We start from the raw sequence: 23,668 nt of genomic DNA, 5'->3' as shown, positions 1-23,668 counted from the left end.
AATAGATGTCAAATTGTGCGACTAAGATCTCCTCGTCAAAAATGTGAAAATGAATGACATTTAGTTTTTTGTTTCTTAGATTGACTATTTTGATAAAGTATATACTGGCTACGGTGTCTAAAAATGGACAAACAGTACTATTGATACATTTTTCGCTTTTTTTTTCAAGCGAAGGTCTTTTAAGAGAGAATGCAAGCTCACTCGTTCGGTTCACCTAACCGACTTCCGCAAGGCGCCAGCCTACCTGAAGCATGCTGACGCCGTAAGCATCTGCCTCTGGTGCCAAAGGTTGAATTTTCAAAATCCAGCGATAGAAAGTTTTTGTATTTGTGTTTTAAGTGTATCCCAAACCTTAACCCTTACAGTGAATTCAGAAAGTATTCAGACCCCTTGACTTTTTACACATTTTGTTACAGTACAGCTTTATTCTAAAAAGGATTTTTTAAAATAGATTGAGAGAAATCTACACACAATACCCCATAATGAAAACACAAAAACAGGTTTGTAGAAATGTTTACATAAATATTCAGACCCCTTACTCAGTACTTTGTTGAAGCACCTTTGGCAGCGATTACAGCCTTGAGTCTTCTTAGGTATGACGCTACAAGCCTGGCACCTGTGTATTTGGGGAGTTTCTCCCATTCTTCTCTGCAGATCCTCTCAAGCTCTGTCAGGTTGGACAGGGAGCATCGCTACACAGCTATTTGCTGGATGTACGATCGGGTTCAAGCTAATGATGTATGTTTTGTTTATTCCATGTCTAACTCTGTGTTGCTGTATGTGTCGAATTGCTATGCTTTATCTTGGCCAGGTCGCAGTTGCAAATGAGAACTTGTTCTCAACTAGCCTACCTGGTTAAATAAAGGTGAAATAAATAAAATAAAAATGAGGATCCAAACAAATAAACAAACTACCTGCAAACAACGATTGAGGACACTGCCACTCTCCCAACGATTGAGGACACTGCCACTCTCCCTCCGCCAATAGCAACTGCGGAAGGTACTCAACTATTCCCCTCTTTTATCCCTCATATTGTCAGACGTTGGTTGGAGATCTGAAGACAAGGTTGGTGGGCAGTGAAAAATGCTTTTGTAAACTTTTTGCAGTAGGTCTAATGTGTGATGACCTAATGTGTTCCTGCTGGGCCCACCCATACTAATAATGTATACACACATAACTGTAAGTTGCTTTGGTCAATAGCATCTACTATGGCATGTATGACATGATATTGATGGTTTCACATATTGTCTGATATCATATCCTAATATTTCTGGAACATATCATGCTTAAAATAAAACCTCTTTCTTTGCAACCCCCACCATTCTTGCACTAACCTGTGTCTTTTTTTACTAGTATTGATTTAGCTGTTTGTTTTTTAAATTACGTTTTGCAATGAGTGTGATATGTGGTTGCCTTACCGATCTTCATTAGTTGAATGGTCTGTGTTATGCAGAATCCTTGGACGTCCCTACCCATTGGAAGTTTAAATGTAAAATGGTTAAGCAAAGGGTTATGGTTAGGATAGGTGTTAAATGAGGCAGCATGCTTTAGTTCTGCTGGCGCCTAGCCGAATTCGACTATCTGAACCGAGTGTGCTACTTCAAGACCTACGCTTGAAAAACGAGGGGAAAGAAATGGCAATAATACTGTTTGTCCATTTTGAGACGCCGTAGCCAGTTACACTTCCTTAATTGTCAGAATTCATCGAATATATCCCAATAAATGTCATTAATTTTGACGTTTTTACCGAAGAGATCTTTGTCGCGGAATTGTACATCTGATTAAGATTGTGTGTGCAGTATTTGTCAATGAAAAAAAAATGCATGAAAACGAATCGTCTCTGGTTGAATAACAACAAAGACTATATTGAAGAATCCCTACTGTTGACCAATCACCGACGAAGGGGCGTAGACATCGGCACCGAACTTCGGCTTTCCTCCAGAAACAGCCAACAAAAAAAAACTCACCGAAGTCCAAAACCAACAAAAAGTTCACCAAATTTCGTCATAATATGTGCACGAACTCTACCTAACTGTTTCGCCTGGGAAGCGAGTGTTTTACGGTAGGGAAGTCCCAAGGAACCTATATAGCACTAATCAATTTCAGTTCGAAACAGGACACGTTGATTGGATAGTTAATGTACCTGCGCAGCTAGACGAACGAAGGGTTCCATTAGTTACCACAGCCACAAAGTCAAACTTGGTTATATCGTAAAAATTAATAATAATAATACAAAATAAAAAAATGCTTTTTAAGGTTAGGCATACGGTTATCAGGTTAAAATCACATTTGAAGAAGATTAATGGGCGGGGCTTATGACTTTGTGGCTGTGGCAACTAGTTACGACCCAGTAGGAAAGCGAAAGAGACATCTAGCTAAAGGCGAGCGTGCGGCCATGTTGAATTGTCATTTTGTTTTTAAAGAAGAGTCAAAAGACAGACAAGTCAGTGGGTTTCACGAAACTGGAAGCAGTTAGCGCTAACCAATTTGAGTTCGAAACAGGACACCCCGGTTTGGATAGTTAATGTACATGCGCAGCCAGACGAACGAAGGGTTCCATTAGTTACCACAGCCGCAAAGTCAACATTGGTTATATCATAAACATGCATAAGAAATAGTTTTATAATGTTAGGCATACGGTTATCAGGTTAAAATTACATTTTGAGAAGATAAATTGTATAAATGGGCGGGGTTTATGACTTTGTGGCTGTGGTAACTAGTGACGACCCAGTAGGAAAGCGAAAGAGACAACAAGCTAAAGGCGAGCGCGCGGCCATGTTGAATTGTCTTTTTTTTTTTAAGAAGAGACAAAAGAGAGACAAGTCGGTGGGTTTCACGAAACACAAACAGTATCATAATACTTGGAACATTTGCATTAATTAAGTTAACGAGAGAAGACGTCCGATGAACAATAAGGTAACATGTTGTATTTGTTTGAAGTAGCTGATAGTGCATGGGCGCTACTCGACTGCTTAGGCTAGTATGTTTGAAGGAGAGTCGACCAGTCAGGCTACGCTTAACGTTATTTATTATAGTTAGCTAACTTAGCTAGCTAACCAGCAATGTTTGCGAAGCAAACGTGCCAGCGAGTTATTTATTTTTATTACTTTCTGAAATCTGTCGACTGTATCTAAATCGTCAGCCTCAACTCGGACTTGTGTCGTGAAGTTACTGTTAGCCTCAAAGTTGTCAGTCAAACTAACTCAGCCCCAAAACTTCGATTAACACGTTATCACAGCTAGCTAACGGTAGTTGACTAGTTAACTTCACATCTCTAGCTAGGTACGTTAGCTTAGCTAATCTACTTTACCGGGCATTTAATGCCACTAGGTAGCTAGTTAGTTATCCACGTAAAGTGTGACTACCGTTACTGTGGTCACACAACCAATCATTAGTTAGCCATCTAACGTTTGCTCGTAAACCAAATGTGGGTCTATGTTGGCTGCTCAATTTATTCATTGTCTCACGAATACACTCATCACCAACTCGGAACTAACATTAACTGAAGTATTTTGTAGAACTCAGTCCTAGCTAGCTAATATAGTGTTTTATCACAGACAACTTGTGTGTAACTAACGTGCTCGTAACGTCTTAGGTTTTAAATCTTAAAACATTTTTCCTGCTTTGCTTTTGCCCCAGACCACTGCACTTGGCAACTAGCTAACTACACTTATTATATCGAACATTTTTACCACGTAACCTAGCTAGTTAAACACCTTCCTAATCTGTCCAGTTAGCTAGTTACACGTTATAACTAAAATGCTGAAGTTTATCGCTAACGTGAGCTAATCGAGTCTATCTGGAAATTAACATGTTCTATCATTTAAAGTACAGTCCTAGTTATTGGTTGTTTTTGTTTAAAAGTTTAGATTTGGTTTCATTAATAATTTAGACATGTAACATTGGTGTTTTTGTCCTTATGATGTATTGATTGATGGTTTTGTGCAGGTAACCTGGAGTTGAATGCAAATGCAACTGAGTGTGTCAGCTCCACATCTACCACAGCAAAAGAAGAGAACAACTGAAAGAGCACAACAGCAGAACACTCATTGTGACTGTCCAAGTGAACAACACAAAGGGTTGGAACTATTTCCCTCAGTGTTTTGTATAAGTAATTTTTTGAGGTTGCCAATAGCAAAGACAATTACCTCACCAAAAAACACACCAAGTTGAAAGACTCAGAAACATAGGAATAGTCCATGTGAATCAGAGGACAGTACAGGTCTGTTTAAATGTAAAAGACTAAAAGCACTTGAGACTCTAACAAAGAAACGTACGACCACTTCAGTCCAGGAAAAAAAGCTTAAAATATCTTTGAACATAGAAACATTATTAAAAACTGAACAGGTTGTTGTACACAGAGAGAACTTCAGAAAAAGCTATTTTCACCAGGAATAAGCCTGCTTCAGGATAATTTACTTTTGGTGTTTGAACTGTGTTGAATTCTGAAACACGTTCACATAGGTCTGTTTTTGAGCGGATATATGATCAATTTATTCATATAAATGCTAATTTCTCCCTTTTTGGGGAGCGTCTTGTAAATATACCATTTTCGTATGCCAGACTCTTCTTTTCAAGAGGTCTGTACGTATAAGTGTATACATAAATTCTTTAAATTAGAAATCCTGAAAACAAGGTTTTAGTTTTTTTTTTGTTGAGCTAAATAACACAAGGACGTTAGTTCCACGAGTGGAAAAACAAGATCTAAGGAAACATTGAACAAAAGAGTTTACCTTTACACTGTGAGTGACTAAGGAATTGGCAGACTGAAGGAAAAGCTCTCTAAGCCATGTCTACAGCAAGAACGGAGAACCCAACATCCATCATGGGACTGAACAAGCCCAATGGGCAGTTTAGAGGACCACTCAAGCCAGTTGGACTAACATCAGGATCCCTGGCAACTGCCCCACAACCAGATTCCCACCAGAAGGGAGGTAACATTCCCCAGGGCAGTGGGGGCATCCGGTTTGGCGATGACTGGAAGAAGTGCCTGCAGCTTCCACAGAAAGACTGCAGATTTAGAACATCAGTAAGTCCTAGTGACACTTTCACAGTTTAACAAAGCAAGTCCATCAATCAATAATGACCCTAGCTTCAACCTTGACTGTCTACTCTTTCCCCAGGATGTGACATCGACCAAGGGGAATGAGTTTGAGGACTACTGCCTGAAGCGGGAGCTATTGATGGGGATCTTTGAAATGGGCTGGGAGAAACCGTCTCCTGTACAGGTGACTTCCCTCTGCTGCTCTGTCCATGACTATTTTGGGACTTTGTTGAATGTGTGTTAGTGCTTGCTCATGTTTATGGAACGGTCTCTCTCACGACCCTGTGTCTGTCTGTCCCCAGGAGGAGAGCATCCCCATTGCTCTGTCAGGAAGGGACATCTTGGCCCGTGCTAAGAACGGCACTGGGAAAAGTGGAGCCTACCTCATTCCTCTCCTGGAGAGGATAGACCTGAAGAAGGACCACATACAGGGTGAGAACTGCACCAGCTGCTACTCAATGCCCTTTCGACATCAATCCATGTGATCTCATTTGCTTGTTTTAATCAATTTTGGTACAAAGTCCATCTATGAAATCTGCCCTTAATGTTTTATGATTAATTTGGCGTATTGTGACGTAATCACTGGTGAATACCCCTATGTAGTTGCTTGAACAATTCACTAGATTGAATCACAAGTAAGCACACATTCAGTGTATGGAGAGGGCATTACTACGGCTGAGTACGCCTGGTGGGACATGGAATCTCTGACATATGGACAGACCCACTGTCACAAACCTAACGCCCACACACAGTGTGCTCTAATAGAGCTTGACCACAAGGGAACAGCATGCCACAGATTCATAATATGTTAAGGCCACTTGAGTTTAGTGAGTTGGATAAATTACATTCAGTTAAGCCAGTGCCTGAGCTCATTACCTGTCAGTGAAATTGAGCTTTTTAATGGTCTCCAGTTATAGGTTATTTATTCCAATTGATTTGTCCCTCATTCCCCAAATCCCTTTTTCTCTGCTCTGTCCTAAAATGTCTTCCTCTCCTCTCTGCAGCCATGGTGATGGTTCCTACACGAGAGTTGGCCCTGCAGGTGAGCCAGATCAGCATCCAGGTGAGCAAGCACATGGGCGGGGTCAAGGTCATGGCCACCACGGGAGGCACCAACCTGAGGGACGACATCATGCGTCTGGACGAGACTGGTAACTGCTACTGCTACTACCACTCAGCTACGGGGGACGGGCAGTCGAAAGGGTTATAGACTGGCTGTAGTGTAGTGGCATAGCTACAATTCTTAACATGTGTAAAGAATTGCAGCTGATCATAGCTCTACAGACATTATGGATATTGTTTGCTTGTGTGAGTGACACTGAACTTTGTTACTTTAATTTTAAATCCAGTTTGGCTGTCGATCAAGCGACTTGCCCATGTGTTACACAACAGCACATTGTGCAGCTCCTCATTATGTGCCTGTACTTACTAGGGCTGTAATGATCAGTCCCCGATTCAAATGTTTGATACACTACATGACTTAAAGGATGTGGACATCTACCTGTCGAACATCTCATTCCAAAATCATGGGCATTAATATGGAGTTAGTCCTCGCTTGGGGCAGTTGGCATTCTCCTGGTATCTGCCAAACCCAGATTCGTCCTTAGGACTGCCAGATGGTGAAGCTTGATTTATCACTCCAGAGAATGCATTTCCACTGCTCTAGAATCCAATGGCGTCGAGCTTTATAACACCACTCCAGCTGGCGCTTGGCATTGCGCATGGTGATCTTAGGCTTGTGAGCGGCTGCTCGGCCATGGAAACCCCTTTTATGAAGCTCCCGATGAACAGTTCTTGTGCTGACGTTGCTTCAAGGTAGTTTGGAACTCCACAATGAGTGTTGCAACTTCAGCACTACTACTTCGTTGCTGAGCCATTATTGTTCCTAGAGGTTTCCGCTTCACAATAACAGCACAAACAGTTGACCAGGGCAGCTCTAGCGAGGCAGAAATTTGATGAACTGACTTGTTGGAAAGATGGCATCCTATGACGGTGCCACATTGAAAGTCACTGCGCTCTTTAGTAAGGCCATTCTACTGTTAATGTTTCTCTATGGAGATTGCATGGCTGTTTTTATACACCGGTCTGCAACGGGTGTGGCTGAAAAGGCCAAATCCACATACTTTTGTGTGTGTATGTATGTATGTGTATGAGTTGTTTGGTCCGCTGTAACAATAGGTCCCTGATTCAAATGTTTAAGACATGAGTGCATTGATCCACGGGACCCCAAATCGATCCAAATGTAGCAGGCATTGTCAGAAAATCTATTCAAATGTTACGAATCGCCGGAAAACGTCTTTTTGTTTTTTTTTGCTCAAATTATTCTACCCTCTGAAAATACCTAATATTTTATGGCAACTGTGTCCTCTTCAGTGTTGAACTAAGCATTTCATTATGTTGACAGTCATTGATCTAGAACTAATTTTGCATGCCCAACAACCCCAGTCAATATCAGTAGCCTAGTCAAACTGCGTCCTGACCAACGATGGGTAGGTCTGTTCCTGATCTGGTATATCTGGGACTCACCTTCAGCATTCCAATGTTTGTAAAATGGCTTGCTCTATATTTGCCTTTATTAGTTGAGTGACAACCAATAACATTTTCTAGGTTATTTTTATGAAATGCACTTTTGAAAAGGTAGGTTGGCTACATGCTGATCAGGGCATACATTCGATTTTATTTGGATTGTTCAAGTTCACTATCGGCAGTAGTTTTGCTTAAAACAATCTGTGTAGTCATTTTTAGATGTGTATATGGTAAAAGTTGGTAATTTCATAACGAGGACAGCAATCACTTTTTCTACCCCTACTACATGGTCGACGCGAGAGAAGAATATAAGCTCACTCAGAGTCCGTTTAACTTCCAAACGGTCTAAACCAGGGGTATTCAACTCTTACCCTACGAGGTCCAGAGCCTGCTGGTTTTCTGTTCGACCTGATCATTAATCGCACACGCTTGGTGTCGCAGGTCTAAATCAGTCCCTGATTTAGAAGGAATAATGGAAAAATGCAGTGGAACTGACTTCGAGGTCCAGAGTTACGTTTCAGGAGTCTAAACTGGCCGATTATGAGACAGGTCAAATCCAAAGTTGTGCTATATATTCATTGGCTATGTCATAGCAAGATTTTTTGTTAAATATTTATATATTACTAGTTCCTCTAACACTTAATCAGCAAAAATGACATTCATTAGTGGGTGATTTTCCTTACGGCTCAGATCAGATGCCTACAAGCATCATTTACACACACCCTAGTGGTTAGAGCATTGGCTGGATCGAATCCCCGAGCTGACATGGTCAATCTGTCGTTCTGCCCCTGAACAAGGCACTTCCCGGTAGGCAGTCATTGGAAATACGATTTTTTTTAACTGACTTGCCTAGTTCAAGGTTAATAACCTCTATGGGCTAGGCGGGACGAATTCGTCCCACCTACGTAACAGCCACTTGAAGCCTGTGGCGCGATTTTCAAAACCTTAAAAATCCTATTACTTCAATTTCTCAAACATATGACTATTTTACAGCTATTTAAAGACAAGACTCTCGTTAATCTAACCACACTGTCCGATTTCAAAAAGGCTTTACAACGAAAGCAAAACATTAGATTATGTCAGCAGAGTACCAAGCCAGAAATAATCAGACACCCATTTTTCAAGCTAGCATATAATGTCACATAAACCCAGAAGACAGCTAAATGCAGTACTAACCTTTGATGATCTTCATCAGATGACAACCCTAGGACATTATGTTATACAATACATGCATGTTTTGTTCATTCAAGTTCATATTTATATCAAAAACCAGCTTTTTACATTAGCATGTGACGTTCAGAACTAGCATACCCCCGCAAACTTCCGGAGGAATTCGCTAACATTTTACTAAATTACTCACGATAAACGTTCACAAAAAGCATAACAATTATTTTAAGAATTATAGATACAGACCTCCTCTATGCACTCGATATGTCCGATTTTAAAATAGCTTTTTGGTGAAAGCACATTTTGCAATATTCTAAGTACATAGCCCAGGCATCACGGGCTAGCTATTTAGACACCCGGCAAGTTTAGCACTCACCATAATCATATTTACTATTATAAAAGTTTGATTACCTTTTGTTGTCTTCGTCAGAATGCACTCCCAGGACTGCTACTTCAATAACAAATGTTGGTTTGGTCCAAAATAATCCATCGTTATATCCGAATAGCGGCGTTTTGTTCGTGCGTCCCAGACACTATCTGAAATGGTAAATCAGGGTCGTGCGCATGGCGCAATTCGTGACAACAAAAATCAAAATATTCCATTACCGTACTTCGAGGCATGTCAACCGCTGTTTAAAATCCATTTTTATGCCATTTTTCTCGTAAAAAAGCGATAATATTCCGACCGGGAAAGTCCATTTAGCTAAACTGAGGAAAGTAAACAAAGCTTTCGGTCGACGCGGGCACGCACCTGAGTCTCACAGAACTGTAACCAGCCACTACCCAAACGCGCTACTTTGTTTCAGCCAGAGCCTGCAAAGCCACGATTCAGCTTTTTGCCGCCTTCTGAGACCCTATGGCAGCCGTAGGAAGTGTCACGGGACAGCTAAGATCCTCACTCTTCAATAAACAGAGACAAGAAGAACGACACCTTGTCAGACAGGCCACTTCCTGCCTGAAACCTTGTCAGGTTTTTGCCTGCCAAATGAGTTCGGTTATACTCACAGACACCATTCAACCAGTTTTAGAAACTTTAGGGTGTTTTCTATCCATATGTAATAAGTATATGCATATTCTAGTTACTGGGTAGGAGTGGTAACCAGATTAAATCGGGTACGTTTTTTATCCAGCCGTGTCAATACTGCCCCCTATCCTAAACAGGATAACCTCTTAGCACACGGATCCCGATTACGGGATCAAAATCGAGCGCGGCAAATTCAAATTACAAAATCGTAATATTAAACATTCATGAACATAGAAGTGCTATACATAATTAAAAAATGTACCTTCTTGTTAATCCAACCGCGTTGTCAGATTTCAAAAAGGCTTTACAAAAGCATTAACATTTTCCAAACCAGCAGAGGCGTCAGAAATGGCGATAAAATAAATCGCTTAACTTTGAAGATCTTCCTGTTTGCAATCCCAAGGGTCCCAGCTACACAACAAATTGTTGTTTTGTTCGATAAAGTCCTTCTTTATATCCCAAAAAAGTCAGTTTAGTTGGCGCGTTTGATTCAGTAATCCACCTGTTCCACTAGTTCAACATGCATACAAAGGAATCCCAAAATGTACCAATAAACTTCATCCAAACAAGTCAAACAACATTTCTAATCAATCCTCGGGTACCCTAATATGTAAATAAATGATCAAATTTAAGATGGCATGTAGTATGTTCAATACCGGAGATAAATAACAAGGTGCGCGCCCTCAACCATGAGCGCCACAAGACTACAGTCAGACTATTGACATCTAGTGGAAGCCATAGGAACTGCAATCTGGGAGCTTTTTATTTGTATATCCTATAGACAAGTGTTAAAAAGGACAGTGACCTCAAAAAAAAAAATCTGGATGGATTTTCCTCGGTTTTCGCCTGCAATATCAGTTCTGTTATACTCACAGACATTATTTGAACAGTTTTTATAATCTTCAGTGTTTTCTATCCAATGCTACCAATTATATGCATATCCTAGCTTCTGGGCTTGAGTAACAGGCAGTTTGCTTTGGGCACTAGCTAACTTACCAGTTGCGCAGTCCCTCTACCACCATCTTTGATGGACGACACCTTCTCCTCCAGCTGGTCCACATGAATGGTCTCTCAGCTCCCTTCTTTACAGCGCCACTGTCCCTTGCCATACCCCGACGGCACAGACACTCGGCCACTCAAGCCCATCCTTTATTTTTGGTCTCTGCAGTGACCCCGCAGTTATCAAGTCTCCCCCAACAGCAACCTTTTCCTGGCTGCTATGTCCTCCATGACTTCATCTCTTTTCTTGGTTATCCGTTTTTGATTTTGATATAGCTAGTCTCAAGGCTATAATGTGTGAAAAATAACCAAATCCGATCATCCCTGTCACATAGGCTTATTTATTGGTTTCAAACACATCACTAATGTCAATGCCAAATATTTACAAAGTTCCTAAGAACATTTTGAGGAGTTGCATTTACGAACCATCTTATGAACTTACTCGTTTTTTCCTTAAACTTCTTAAGTTTTTTTCATAATGTTTTGTGAATCCGGCCCCTAATCTTCAATTTAGAATGCAATTTGATTAATCAGCTGTGTTTGCTAGGGATGGTGTTACACTTTTTCTCCAATCAGGCCCTTGAGGACTGGAGTTTCCCACCCCTGCTCTAATCAAACCAAATCACACAATCGTTTCAAACTAAAACGTATTGGAGACAATTTGTCTGGATGCGTAACAAATCGTCTTAAAAGGGAAAGATGCACATCCCTAGTACTTACTGTTTATTTTTGTTCTTTTCTCTATCTCGTCCCTTGTCTCTCAGTGCATGTGGTGATAGCCACACCAGGCAGGATCCTGGACCTGATAAAGAAGGGCGTGGCCAAAGTGGATAAAGTCCAGATGATGGTGATGGATGAGGTGAGCGTTGCTGGTTGTTTTATTAAAGCGGCATATGTTATGAAATCTGGAAGAGGGAAAACATTTTTTGGGTGGAACACTGTAGTTGCACTTTTTTTTTTTCTCTCTCTACAGGAATAGTATTGGTTTAATAAGCCAAGTGAAAGTATCCCCAGTTTGCCACCTGCTCTGTTTAAACATAAACTCAGCAAAAAAAGAATCGTCCCTTTTTTCAGGACCTTGTCTTTCAAAGATAATTCATGAAATTCCTTCCAAGTAACTTCAGATCTTCATTGTAAAGGGTTTAAACACTGTTTCCCATGCGTGTTCAATGAACCATAAACCACAATTAATGAACATGCACCTGTGGTAAGGTCCTTACCACAGACGGTAGGCAAATAAGGTCACAGTTATGAAAACTTAGGACACTAAAGAGGCCTTTCTACTGACTCTGAGAAACAGCAGAAGAAAGATGCCCAGGGTTCCTGCTCATCTGCGTGAATATGCCTTAGGCATGCTGCAAGGAGGCATGAGGACTGCAGATGTGGCCAGGGCAATCAATTGCAATATCCGTACTGTGAGATGCCTGTCAATCCCATTGAGCCTGTCTGGGACCTGTTGGATCGGAGGGTGAGGGCTAGGGCCCCCCCCCCCCAAGAAATGTCCAGGAACTTGCAGGTGCCTTGGTGGAAGAGTGGGGTAACATCTCACAGCAAGAACTGTCAAATCTGGTACAGTCCATGAGGAGGAGATTCACTGCTGTACTTAATGCAGCTGGTGGGCACACCAGTTAATGACTGTTACTTTTGATTTTGACCCCCTCCCTTCAGGGACACATTATTCCATTTCTGTTAGTCACATGTCAGTGGAACTTGTTCAGTTTGTCTCAGTTGTTGAATCTTATGTTCATACAAATATTTACACATATTAAGTTTGCTTAAAATAAACACAGTAGACAGTGAGAGAATGTATCTGTTTTTGCTGAGTTTAGTTAATGTGCTGAGGCTGCACTCAACTGGGTCATCAACAAATGTGTCCTGACTCTCTCCCTCTCCAGGCAGACAAGCTGCTGTCTCAGGACTTTGTGGTCCTGATCGAAGACATTATTAGCTTCCTGGCTAAGGGTCGTCAGATCCTACTCTACTCTGCCACCTTCCCCATCAGTGTGCAGAAGTTCATGGTGAGAGGACTTGCCTTGATAACTGGGGGCTAGAGGGTGAGAGAACAGGGGGAGACCAAGGGGGTGGTTGGATAGACCAAGGGGGAGATGTGCATGGAGATTCAATGAGCAAAATGAGTCTGAATTAAAAGTTGAAGACTGAATTCTTTACTTTCAATTGCAATATGTTTACCCCTTTCCCCCTCTCCAGGCGAAGCACCTTTCAAAGCCCTATGAGATCAACCTGATGGATGAGCTGACACTGAAGGGCATCACCCAGTACTACGCCTACGTCACTGAGAGGCAGAAAGTCCACTGCCTCAACACCCTCTTCTCCAGGGTGAGTCTGTGTCGAAAGCTGTGGAGGTAGTTTGTTGAGCTACATGCAGTGCATTTGGAAAGTATTCAGACCCCTTGACTTTTGCCACATTTTGTTACTTTACAGCCTTATTCTAAAATGGATAAAATATTTTCCCTCATTAATCTACACGCACTACCCCCATAATGACAAAGCGGAAACGGGTTTTTATACATTTTTGCAAATGTATTAAAAATAACAGATACCTTACGTAAGTATTCAGACCCTTTGATATAAGACTCGGAATTGAGCTCAGGTGAATCCTGTTTCCATTGATCATCCTTGATGTATAAAAACTTGATAGGAGTCCACTTGTTGTAAATTAAATTGATTGGACATGAACTGGAAAGGAACACACATGTCTAGAATTGTCCGTTGCGCTTGGAGCCAGGATTGTGTCAAGACATAGATCTGGGGAACGGTACCAAAAATGTCTACAGCATTGAAGGTCCCCAAGAACAGTGGCCTCCATCATTCTTAAATGGTAGACTCTTCCTAGAGCTGGCCACCCGGCCAAACAGCAATCGGGGGTGAAGGGCCTTGGTCAGGGAGGTGACCAAGAACCCAATGATCAATCTGACAGAGCTCCAGAGTTCCTCTGTGGAGTAGGTGTCCTAATCGACTTGCTAAAACTATTGTTTGTTAACAAGACATTTGTGGAGTGGTTGATAAGCGAGTTTTAATGACTCCAACCTAAGTGTTAATGACTCCAACCTAAGTGTATGTAAACTTCCGACTTCAACTGTATGTAAATGTGAGGTTTTTCAAAATGTTAGCAAATGTATTAAAAAAAAAAAAGTGTTTTTGCTTTGTCATCATGGGGTATTGGTGTAGATTGATCAGGGGGGGGGGTCAATTTTGATACATTTTTGAATATGGCTGTAATCTAAGTGTGAAAAAATTCACGAGGTCTGAATACTTTGAATGCACTACCTGTTTGATGAGGAACCTTTAGGTCCCAGAGATATTGCCTCATGTTTTGCTAGATACTAACTCAAGGTGGGTTGGAAACATGTTTTCCGTAACTGGTCCTTTACATACGCAGTCAAAGCTCAAACTCTTTCAGTCCTAGAGATATTGACTAATGGGAGAGCAGGAAGCCATGTTTCCTTCATCTGGGTCATCCATTCATTCATAATGAGTACGTTGTCTCATTGTGTCTTGTTCTCCAACAGCTCCAGATCAACCAGTCCATCATCTTCTGTAACTCCACCCAGCGGGTTGAGCTGCTGGCCAAGAAGATAACCCAGCTGGGCTACTCTTGCTTCTACATCCACGCCAAGATGATGCAGGTCAGTTCAGCCCGCCCAGCCACTTGCACTTCAGATGTAGACCGCATGGAATACCTTCTCATTAGACTGTGTGTAGATCTGTGTAGCCATGTTTTGCTAACCCTTGCACTGGTTTTGTCTTTGAAACAGGAGTATAGAAACCGTGTGTTCCATGACTTCAGAAATGGACTCTGCAGGAACTTGGTCTGCACTGGTAACGTATTTTACTCTTGAGTTGAATGATTGCTTGATTTTATTTTAAATTATGACTGATTGTTAAATTCTCTTGCCTCCCTGCTTAGATCTGTTCACCAGGGGAATTGACATTCAAGCGGTGAACGTAGTGATCAACTTTGACTTCCCCAAGAACGCTGAGACGTACCTGCATCGCATCGGCAGATCAGGTGAGACCATCCACTGCATTTTCATCACGCTGTCAAATCAGACCTACTGGAACATCATGGTCTTCTCCAGCTACCATCTGCTTTTCTCCTGGGTAAATGCTGTCAAATATAAGCCTGTTGCCTATTTTTAACACCTTTTCCAGGGCGGTTTGGTCACCTGGGTCTGGCCATCAACCTGATCACCTCTGAGGACCGCTTCAACCTGAAGTCCATCGAGGACCAGCTGGTGACTGACATTAAGCCCATCCCTGGCAGCATCGACAAGGGTCTGTACGTGGCGGAGTTCCACTCTGCCGACCCAGACGCAGAAGATGAGATCAGAGGCAAGGATGGCGAGTTAAGCGCAGCATAAATGGTAAGGTTTGACCATGTATGCAGAGATGAGTCTCCCACTACTCCTAGAAAAGACTGGGTAGGTATTTCATCTGTTGACTCCTTGCTGGTCAGTGGTCATAAAACAAAATAATTTTGGGCATTAGGGCCTGAACTGAGAAATGGTTCACTCATGTTCAGCCTGATAAAAGATTCTCGGTAGATGGGATTGTTGAATAGGCTTTGCTTTAGCAATTTGATAACATTGGTTCCTAACTGGGGCCTTATCTCTTTTTATCCAGGAGAACAAGAGGCGTCTGGCATTCATCACACCCATCCCCTGCTGCGCACACACATTCAGTTTAGTTTCTGACGGAATATTTTAAAAAATCTACAGGATGCTTTTCTTTTCTTTTTTTTGAGGGGGCAAAGTTTACAGCAGTGGTCAGTTTGTTTTGGCACAGTTTACAGCTGTTTTTTTTAAACATGATATGTATCCAACCTGTCAACTGTCAATAATTTTCTAAGTCTGGGGTCTTTCTGTATTGTCAGTGTATCACTGTAATGGCTTCTTATACAGTCACATTTCATCATTTCCTGTTGAAAAGGCCCTCCTCGCTTGTCAGGTTCACTTCCTATAGACTTATTTCTGAGCGGATGACTGTCGAGGAAACCAAACCAAAGCTGAACATGTTCATAGGGAATATGGATTTACTCAAAAAACCAAAAGGACCCCCTCTGCTTTAACGGCTATCTGGGCAAAGCTATCATGGTGCTATACGGTGGAAATACGAATAGAACTACATTTTAAAAGTTTCTTTGTTTTTAAGTGTTCGTGCTGTGACTTTAGTCATGCATGAAAGGCACCTCCATGAATAGTTTATCGCAGACCCACACGGATGAGTCCAATGATGAGTGTTGATTAGTTTACTTGTTTGTTTATATTTTACAGCCTCCTTAGTGGGCTATGGCACCAGACAGACCCGTAACTCTTTGGGCAACAGATCCCTTAGACAAGGAGATGACGGCAATAGAACCTGACATGAAGAGCCTGTATCAACAGGGCAAACATTTTATTTAGATACACTGACCCCCCCTGCTGAAGCCAGTCATCTTATTCTATCGCTCTCTGACTCTTCTGTTCATCGCTCGCACTCTTCTGAACTCACTCGCGTGCCTTAATCTAACCACAGTGTTCATACTGTACATCTGAAAGGATCTGTCTGTGAACCAGAGCTCCAGGAAGTAGCTTGAAAGTTCTGTTCTAAAAAGAGCTTCTGGTAATGTGTTCTTTAGCTCTCACCTCAAGTCAGTGCTTGTTTTCTCAGCTTCCCAGAATTCCCCTCAGTGTTTTTAATATGTGGAGTAGTTGAAACTGATCTAAGGTCAATTTTGCATCCCCTCTCCTAGTGGTTAATATTAGGATTTAGGGATGAAAACCTGGCCCTAGATCTATCCGTAGCTTTCCAGAGGCCAGGGAGCAGGAATGGTCACACAGGGTGGGGGACCCTAATCTCTAACACAAGAAGTGATTTGTTACACTACTGGCAATTGTCGTTGAGGAATCACAGCATTTCAGTCATATTTTCTCACAATTGTTATGCAATGTATTTTTCCTCTTTCGTACAGCTATATTGGGTAATCTGACAGAGGAATGGTTGTGTTGAGGGAAGATTGTAGCAGTACTCTCATTGGCCAAAGTACAGTTCTACTTTTAAAAGGATACAATATTGCCAAATACAATCTTGTTTTATAGCGACAACCCTAACATCCTACAATCTTCAACATTAGAGATGTAGCAGATGGCTGGCCTCCGCATTGAGTTTAGCACCAGCAGAACCGAACAAGGACCATTGTCATGCATTATTTAAACAGCCTACAATACTGAGCACTGTTTCCCCACGTCTGGCTCTGGAGTATCCCTGTAAATACTGGAGTTTATTTAACTTATTCCATTGTCAATTATCCTCAATTGAGGCACTTGAGCACTGAAATGGGACTTATGATTTGAGCATTGTCAAGTGTCTGTGTTTAACCAATTAATAACGTTTTATCTCAGCACACCAGCCGCCCACAACAAAGAGCGATAGCTTTGGGACGAGGCTATAAAATGGGCAAGAGAAGCAGCATTTGCCAGGGGTACTCCAGCGCCGACTATGGTAGACTTGATGACTTTTTCTTTTTTTATCCAACTTATTTGGTTTGAGTAATGCTCCTGTTGTCTTGTGTTGGCAGAGGTCACCTGCTGCGCTAAAGTGGTAGGAGGATGGCTAAGCAGTTTATTCTCGTGCCAATTGTGTCAATGCCAGCACCTTTGAAGGAATCAAATAAAGGCCTGCTGATTCTCCATCCCTGTGACTAAGTTTTCGTGTGTATTGGTTCATCACACTGAACGTTGTTTGTCAAGTTACACATTTTATCAGTGGTCAGCTAACATTGTGGGAAGTATGCATAACCTATTTGGCATAGGCCTGTCATGAAACTAGCTATATGTATACATTTAATTAGCTAGGTCAGATGTGGTGTTAATGATGAATCGGAAAAACATTCAAGATACCATAATACACAGTACCGGTCAAACACCTCATTCAAGAGTTTCTCTTGATTTTTTATTAAGTCTTTTTTTTTTTTTTTTTTACTATTTCCAAATTGTAGAATAGACATCAACTATGAAATAACACACACAGAATCATGTAGCAACCAGTGAAGTGGGGTCAGTGACCCTAAATATTTTCAATTCTTCAAAGTAGCCACCCTTTGCCTTGACTGCTTTGTACACTCTTGGCATTCTCTCAACCAGCTTAATGAGGTAGTCTTTAAGCAGTTTCCACATGCTGATCACTTGTTGGCTGCTTTTCCTTCACTCTGTGGTCCAACTCATTTCAATTGGGTTGAGGTTGGGTTTTTTGTGGAGGCCAGGTTATCTGATGCAGCACTCCATAACTCTCCTCCTTGGTCAAATAGCCCTTGCACAGCCTGGAGGTGTGTTGGGTCATTGTCCTGTTGAAAAACAAATGATAGTCCCACTAAGCACAAACCAGATGTGATGGCATATTGCTGCAGACTGCTGTGGTAGCTATGCTGGTTAACTGTGCCTTGAATTTGAAATCCGTGTCACCAGCCAAGCACCATCACACCACCTCCATGCTTCACGGTGGGAACCACACATGCGGAGATCAACCGTTCACCTACTCTGCGTCTCAAAGACACAGCGGTTGGAAAATCTCCAATTTGGACTTGTCAGACCAAAGGACGGATTTCCACTGGTCTAATGTCCATTGCTTGTGTCTCTTGGCCCAAGCAAGTCTCTTCTTATTGGTGTCCTTTTAAAAAAAAAAATATATATATATATTTTTGCAACAATTTGTCCATGATTAACGCAGTCTCTTCTGAACAGTTGTCTCTTACTTAACTTAATTTATTTGGGCTGCAATCTGAGGTGTAGTTAATTGCCGATTTCTGAGGCTGGTTAGTCTAATGAATTTATCCTGTGCAGCAGATGTAAATCTGGGTCATCCTTTCCTGTGGCGGTCCTCGAGAGTTTCGTCATAGCGCTTGATGGTTTTTGGGACTGCACTTGAAGAAATTGACTTTTTTTCTTTGCTTATTTGAGCTGTTCTGCCTTAATATGTACTTGGTCTTTTACCAAATAGGGCTATCTTCTGTATACCACCCCTACCTTGTCACAACACAAGTGATTGGCTCAAATGCTTTAAGGAAAGAAATTCCACAAATTAACTTTTAAGGCACACCTGTTAACTGAAATGCATTCCAGGTGACTACCTCGTGAAGCTATTTAAGAGAATGCCAAGTGTGTATAAAGCTGTCAAGGCAAAGAGTGGCTAATTTGAAGAATCTAAAATATATTTCGATTTAACATTTTTGGTTACTACATGATTCCATATTTGTTATTTCATTTGTTATGTCTTCACTACTATTGTAATGTAGAAACAACAACTGGAATCAGTAGGTGTGTTCAAACTTTTGACTGGTACTGTACATTCTACATGTAGAAATAATCACAGGAAGACGAGCACTGTATAGAAAGATTACCCTGGGAATGTCTTGCCTCATGGGAATGAATGAAGCAACCGATTGGAAGGCGCAAAATAAGCCTATTAATGTCGCATTCAGGTGCTAGTCGGAAGTAGGAAACTCGTAAATGTTGGACTTGCTAACTGGCTGTAGTTATACACGTGTTGCATTCAACCCATACCTCAGTGGTTCAGCGAAGTAAGTGTTCAACTAGATCAGTCATTTCAGAGTTCCGACTAAGACATGAACCCAGCACTACACGCAATATTTAGGATTTTCCTAGTAGTTGGATGTGCTGGCCAATGGTGGTTGAGTTTGTAGGTACACTACCCAATCCATGGGGTTATAGGGGACGGAGGGCGGGCCTAAACGTGCACCGGAAGGTTGTGGTTGAACTTTGCCGGTGTGTAGCTAGAATTACCGCCGGACACGCACGAAGAGTCAACGTGAGTAGCTCGCTAACACATTTGAAGGACAGTTGCATGAAAGGGACAACTGTAAAACCGATGTCTTTATTACAGATAGCTGATGGTGTTACAGTTTTGTTGTCAGAAGCATGTACAGTGCTGCAATTGTTATCGCTAGCAACATTAGCAAGCTAACGTTAGCTCAGTCTGTGACCATCAGTCAAGTCGACCAGGTCTCAGAGCATTTCGTATTATTCTGTATGTAAATCCGAGACACTCCATTAAGTATGATACAGTATCTTACGTTTGGTATGGTTGCATAAGACAGATGGTTACTTAAGGCCACAACGAAAGGGGATTGTGGTTGGTATGGGTGGGCATTTGCTAACGTTAAGTGTTTGGCTTAAATACCCTTTTGTCCTTGACCTAGCTGTGTTAGTCTTTGTCCCAGTTAATGCATAGAATTGGACAGCTAGCCACTAGAACTATTTACACAACATCACGTATCTCACACCTTCTCTCGCTTTGTCTCTCTCTCATCCTGCTTCAGCATGGGCAGTGTGTTGGCTGCCAGCTCCCCCCCTCCCCCAGGCAGTGGTGTTGTTCAGGGGGCCCCTGGGTTGGTGTCAGTCCCCCCAGGGTTCTCCATGCCCTCCGTCCCTCCCCCCTCTGTCCCCGGACAGCCAGCAGGTGAGACGGGGAGCCCCCTCCCCAACCCTGGTACCTATGAGGAGTGTCATCGCAAGTGCAAAGGTAAGGATCATACAGTCATGTCATGCAGTACGTCATCAGAGTTGTACAGGTGCATCTTTCTTGTTCGAATAGGCTGGGCAATGACATGGCAGATTTTATGCTCTTATTTATTTGAGAGGTGTGTTTTTCCTCTGACGTAGAATGTTTTCTGTCACATATTTTATATTGTATTAAATGTTAAAATTGTTTGCATTACATAGTTTCTGTTTTAACCATAGACTTGGACAACTAGTGCCCAAAAGCCAGTTTTAGCAAGGGCAGCACTATTGATGACTTTCACCATTTTGAAATCAACTGGGTCGGGCTATGGGTTAAGGAAGGTTCACATAATTCCTTCCAGGTCATCAGGAGGGATCAGCCCATGAATTATACTTGTGAGCAAACATTGAATAACTGCAGGTGGCAGTAAATCACCAGCCTTTCCTTTATACCTGTTCAAACAACTCACTCCATGTGGCAGATTGCACCCTTTCAGTTTGTTTACCAACTGAGTTAGTAGAAGATGATGAAAATGCACTACTTGCAAATGGAGATGGCCTCAATGGCGGCGACCTTTCTCTCACAGATGCCATAATGGGACAGATACAAAGTTGTGTCCTCTAACTATCTATTTGGTTCTAATGTCATTTCAGAGGTGTTCCCCATCCAGATGGAAGGAGTGCGACTGGTGGTCAACAAGGGCCTGAGTAATCACTTCCAGGTCAGTTATGGAGCTAGAGGAATATATATTCTAGATGCAGCCATAGTCGGTAAGTTAAAGTCAGCGTTAGTTCCTTTTCATTGTATAATAGCTCGCACAGAATGCATACTATCTAACCCTCAAGGCTGTAAAGCTCAAGGTGATAATTGTCCTATTTCATATGGATCAGAATACTATATTGTTTGCCACTTTATTGGGTGTCTGCTGTATCTGTTCTACAGGTCAGTCATACGGTCACTCTCAGCACCTTGGCTGAATCTGGCTACCGGTTTGGTGCCACCTACGTGGGCACTCAACAGACAGGACCTGCTGAGGTAAACAGTCACTTGTCTGGTCTGGAAATCATCTCTCAGCCACTTTACCCTAATATTATTATATTCTAATAAAATTGTTGATTTACGTGTTAACCACCCCCCCCCCCCTCCCAGTCCTTCCCAGTCATGGTGGGAGACATGGACAACACCGGTAGTCTCAACGCCCAGGTTATCCACCAGCTCACCAGCACTGTGCGCTCTAAAATAGCCATCCAGGTATGTCACTGTGAAGAGTGGGGAACGCCACACCAAGATCAGGAAGTTTGTATATTAAACTTACTGTTTATTAATCTGTCCATTTCCAATTTGTTATTTCAACAGACTCAGCAGCACAAGTTTGTGAACTGGCAGTGTGACATGGAGTATCGTGGTGATGACTTCACCTCTGCTGTTACCCTAGGCAACCCAGACGTCCTCCTCGGCTCTGGTACGATTGTTTTCTCACCAGACTTCACTGGTGGTCCATGATGCTGCAAAACGACCCATCTCCCCTACAAGCACATTTGTGTGGAAGCTTCATCACTTACAGCAATAATGTTCTTGTTACCCAGCCTTTTGATCACATGGCCTAAACAGAGTGAACAGGCTGGTTATTATTCAGACACGAGTCCTTTATTCTTGTGCTCTACTGTAACATCTATGATGATGAAGATGTTGCTGTCCTCAGGTATTATCGTGGCTCACTACCTCCAGTCCATCAGTCCAGCCCTGGCGTTGGGAGGAGAGCTGGTCTACCACCGGAGGCCTGGGGAGGAGGGAGCAGTCACCTCCCTAATGGGCAGATACACAGGTGAGACCCACTCTGACCCGCACCACCTCACCTTCTGTTAGAGCCAGGAGTTTTTTTACTGGTCAGGTCACTGATTAATATTCTTCTTGTTTTTCCTCCAGGCAATAATTATGTTGCCACATTGACTCTAGGAGGTGCTGGTGCTCATGCAACATACTACCACAGAGCCAATGACCAGGTACCCAAACTAAGCTATCCTATCACCTCTACCTTGCCCCCAGTCTAGACCACAAAACTCCCCAAGCTTTAGTGTGGATCACTGTGCAAAATAGTTGGGAATCCACTGGTAGCCTACCATCTCTAGACCACAACTATAGGCCCAGTACCATCCCTCTCCTATGAGTTGAGTGCTTAGTGGAAAGTCTGTGACCATGCTAATGGACCACACCTTTTCTGACAAGGAGTTGTTAGCCCACTGAAATACTTGAGGCTATGTAGCACCACAGTGCTAGGTCTGTTTGTGAGACCATCTTGTTATCCTTCTACCAACTCAGCTGCAGCTGGGGGTGGAGTTTGAGGGCAGCATGCGGACGCAGGAGACCGCAGTATTGTTTGGGTACCAGCTGGACCTCCCTAAAGCCAACCTGCTCTTTAAAGGTAAGCCACTCTGTCCCTCTACAGCACAGCCATTCTTTCAGACCTCAAGGGTTAATTGGGTGAATTGATCCATTTGTCATTGATTGGCCAGAGTTCATCCACCTGCTGTCCCAGGTCTGAATTATTTCCTGATCAGTCCCTCCCCTCCATCCCTGTCTCCAGGTTCGGTAGACAGTAACTGGGTGGTGGGGGCGGTCCTGGAGAAGAAGCTGCTGCCCCTACCTCTCTCCTTGGCCCTGGGAGCCTTCCTTAACCAAAAGAAGAACAAGTTCCAGTGTGGCTTCAACGTCACCGTCGGCTAGACCTCTCCAGACCTCCTCCAGCTGCCTCCGACACACTGGGCCATGCTTGGACCAGCACAGACACACACAGTCCTGGGCTTGTCATGTATGTATCTACTGGATTCAGAGACTCTCCTATACTGTGAATTGTGGGGCAGAGAGTGAGCGAGGGGGTTACTCTATACCAAGGAGCCAGACCTACATATTGTAGCACAAGTCTATTTCCTTCTGGTATATATGTGATACCCAACGAATAGAGAGCATCAGGTGACACAGTCCAACATGTGATTAGACTAATATTGTCGCTGTCTGATAACCGCATCTCAATTTTTGGCAATTTCCAAACAATGTTTTAAGTTAGGAAAGGAAAAAAAATAGGGCTATATTTTACTGTTAACGAATATACAATTACTGAAGTTCAGAAGCATTTTGAATACATTTTCTTGGTCCTAGAGTCATGAAATGTTCAGAGTACACTGAGTGCAGTTAATGCTTTCAATATGTGTAATAGAAATTGGCAGAAATGGAGTTGAGGTTCTCACCAGACCGTGACAATATTATTATGAAATGTATTTAGAATCATAAATAAACAACTTTTGTATCTTTGGTTTTTGGTTTTGTTAAAGACAATTAAGGACTGGTTGTCTGTCCGTGTGGTGCTATGAATGAGAAGAAATAGCAGTGCATAG

At 42.3% G+C, this 23,668-nt stretch overlaps 2 protein-coding genes across 5 annotated transcripts; both read left to right on the top strand.

The window, feature by feature from the left end:
- Positions 1 to 1,840: 1,840 nt before the first annotated feature.
- Positions 1,841 to 17,451, top strand: LOC106577487 (probable ATP-dependent RNA helicase ddx6). 2 transcript variants are annotated; one of them, XM_014155528.2, is made up of 13 exons: positions 1,841 to 2,062; positions 3,949 to 5,029; positions 5,124 to 5,228; positions 5,347 to 5,476; positions 6,049 to 6,195; positions 11,525 to 11,619; positions 12,656 to 12,778; positions 12,969 to 13,097; positions 14,291 to 14,407; positions 14,537 to 14,600; positions 14,689 to 14,790; positions 14,934 to 15,145; positions 15,405 to 17,451. In XM_014155528.2, the coding sequence occupies exons 2-12, from the start codon at positions 4,790 to 4,792 to the stop codon at positions 15,140 to 15,142; spliced, it is 1,461 nt and encodes a 486-aa protein (XP_014011003.2). In that variant the 5' UTR covers positions 1,841 to 2,062; positions 3,949 to 4,789; the 3' UTR covers positions 15,143 to 15,145; positions 15,405 to 17,451. The 2 variants fall into 2 exon arrangements, with proteins under 2 accessions (XP_014011003.2, XP_014010994.2); XM_014155519.2 differs by lacking the exon at positions 1,841 to 2,062 and adding an exon at positions 2,360 to 2,916.
- Positions 17,452 to 19,433: 1,982 nt separating this feature from the next.
- Positions 19,434 to 23,585, top strand: LOC106577478 (mitochondrial import receptor subunit TOM40 homolog). 3 transcript variants are annotated; one of them, XM_014155494.2, is made up of 10 exons: positions 19,434 to 19,583; positions 20,095 to 20,297; positions 20,930 to 20,997; positions 21,219 to 21,311; positions 21,426 to 21,527; positions 21,633 to 21,738; positions 21,979 to 22,101; positions 22,203 to 22,279; positions 22,596 to 22,698; positions 22,861 to 23,585. In XM_014155494.2, the coding sequence occupies exons 2-10, from the start codon at positions 20,096 to 20,098 to the stop codon at positions 22,998 to 23,000; spliced, it is 1,014 nt and encodes a 337-aa protein (XP_014010969.1). In that variant the 5' UTR covers positions 19,434 to 19,583; position 20,095; the 3' UTR covers positions 23,001 to 23,585. The 3 variants fall into 3 exon arrangements, with proteins under 3 accessions (XP_014010969.1, XP_014010974.1, XP_014010982.1); XM_014155499.2 differs by lacking the exon at positions 19,434 to 19,583 and adding an exon at positions 19,599 to 19,777; XM_014155507.2 differs by lacking the exon at positions 19,434 to 19,583 and adding an exon at positions 19,784 to 19,802.
- Positions 23,586 to 23,668: the final 83 nt, after the last annotated feature.

The sequence above is a fragment of the Salmo salar genome, chromosome ssa02 (genome assembly GCF_905237065.1).
Source record: "Salmo salar chromosome ssa02, Ssal_v3.1, whole genome shotgun sequence".
NCBI lineage: Eukaryota > Metazoa > Chordata > Actinopteri > Salmoniformes > Salmonidae > Salmo > Salmo salar.
The sequence above is the reverse complement of the archived record's forward strand: the minus strand, read 5'-3'. Positions and strand labels throughout refer to the sequence as shown.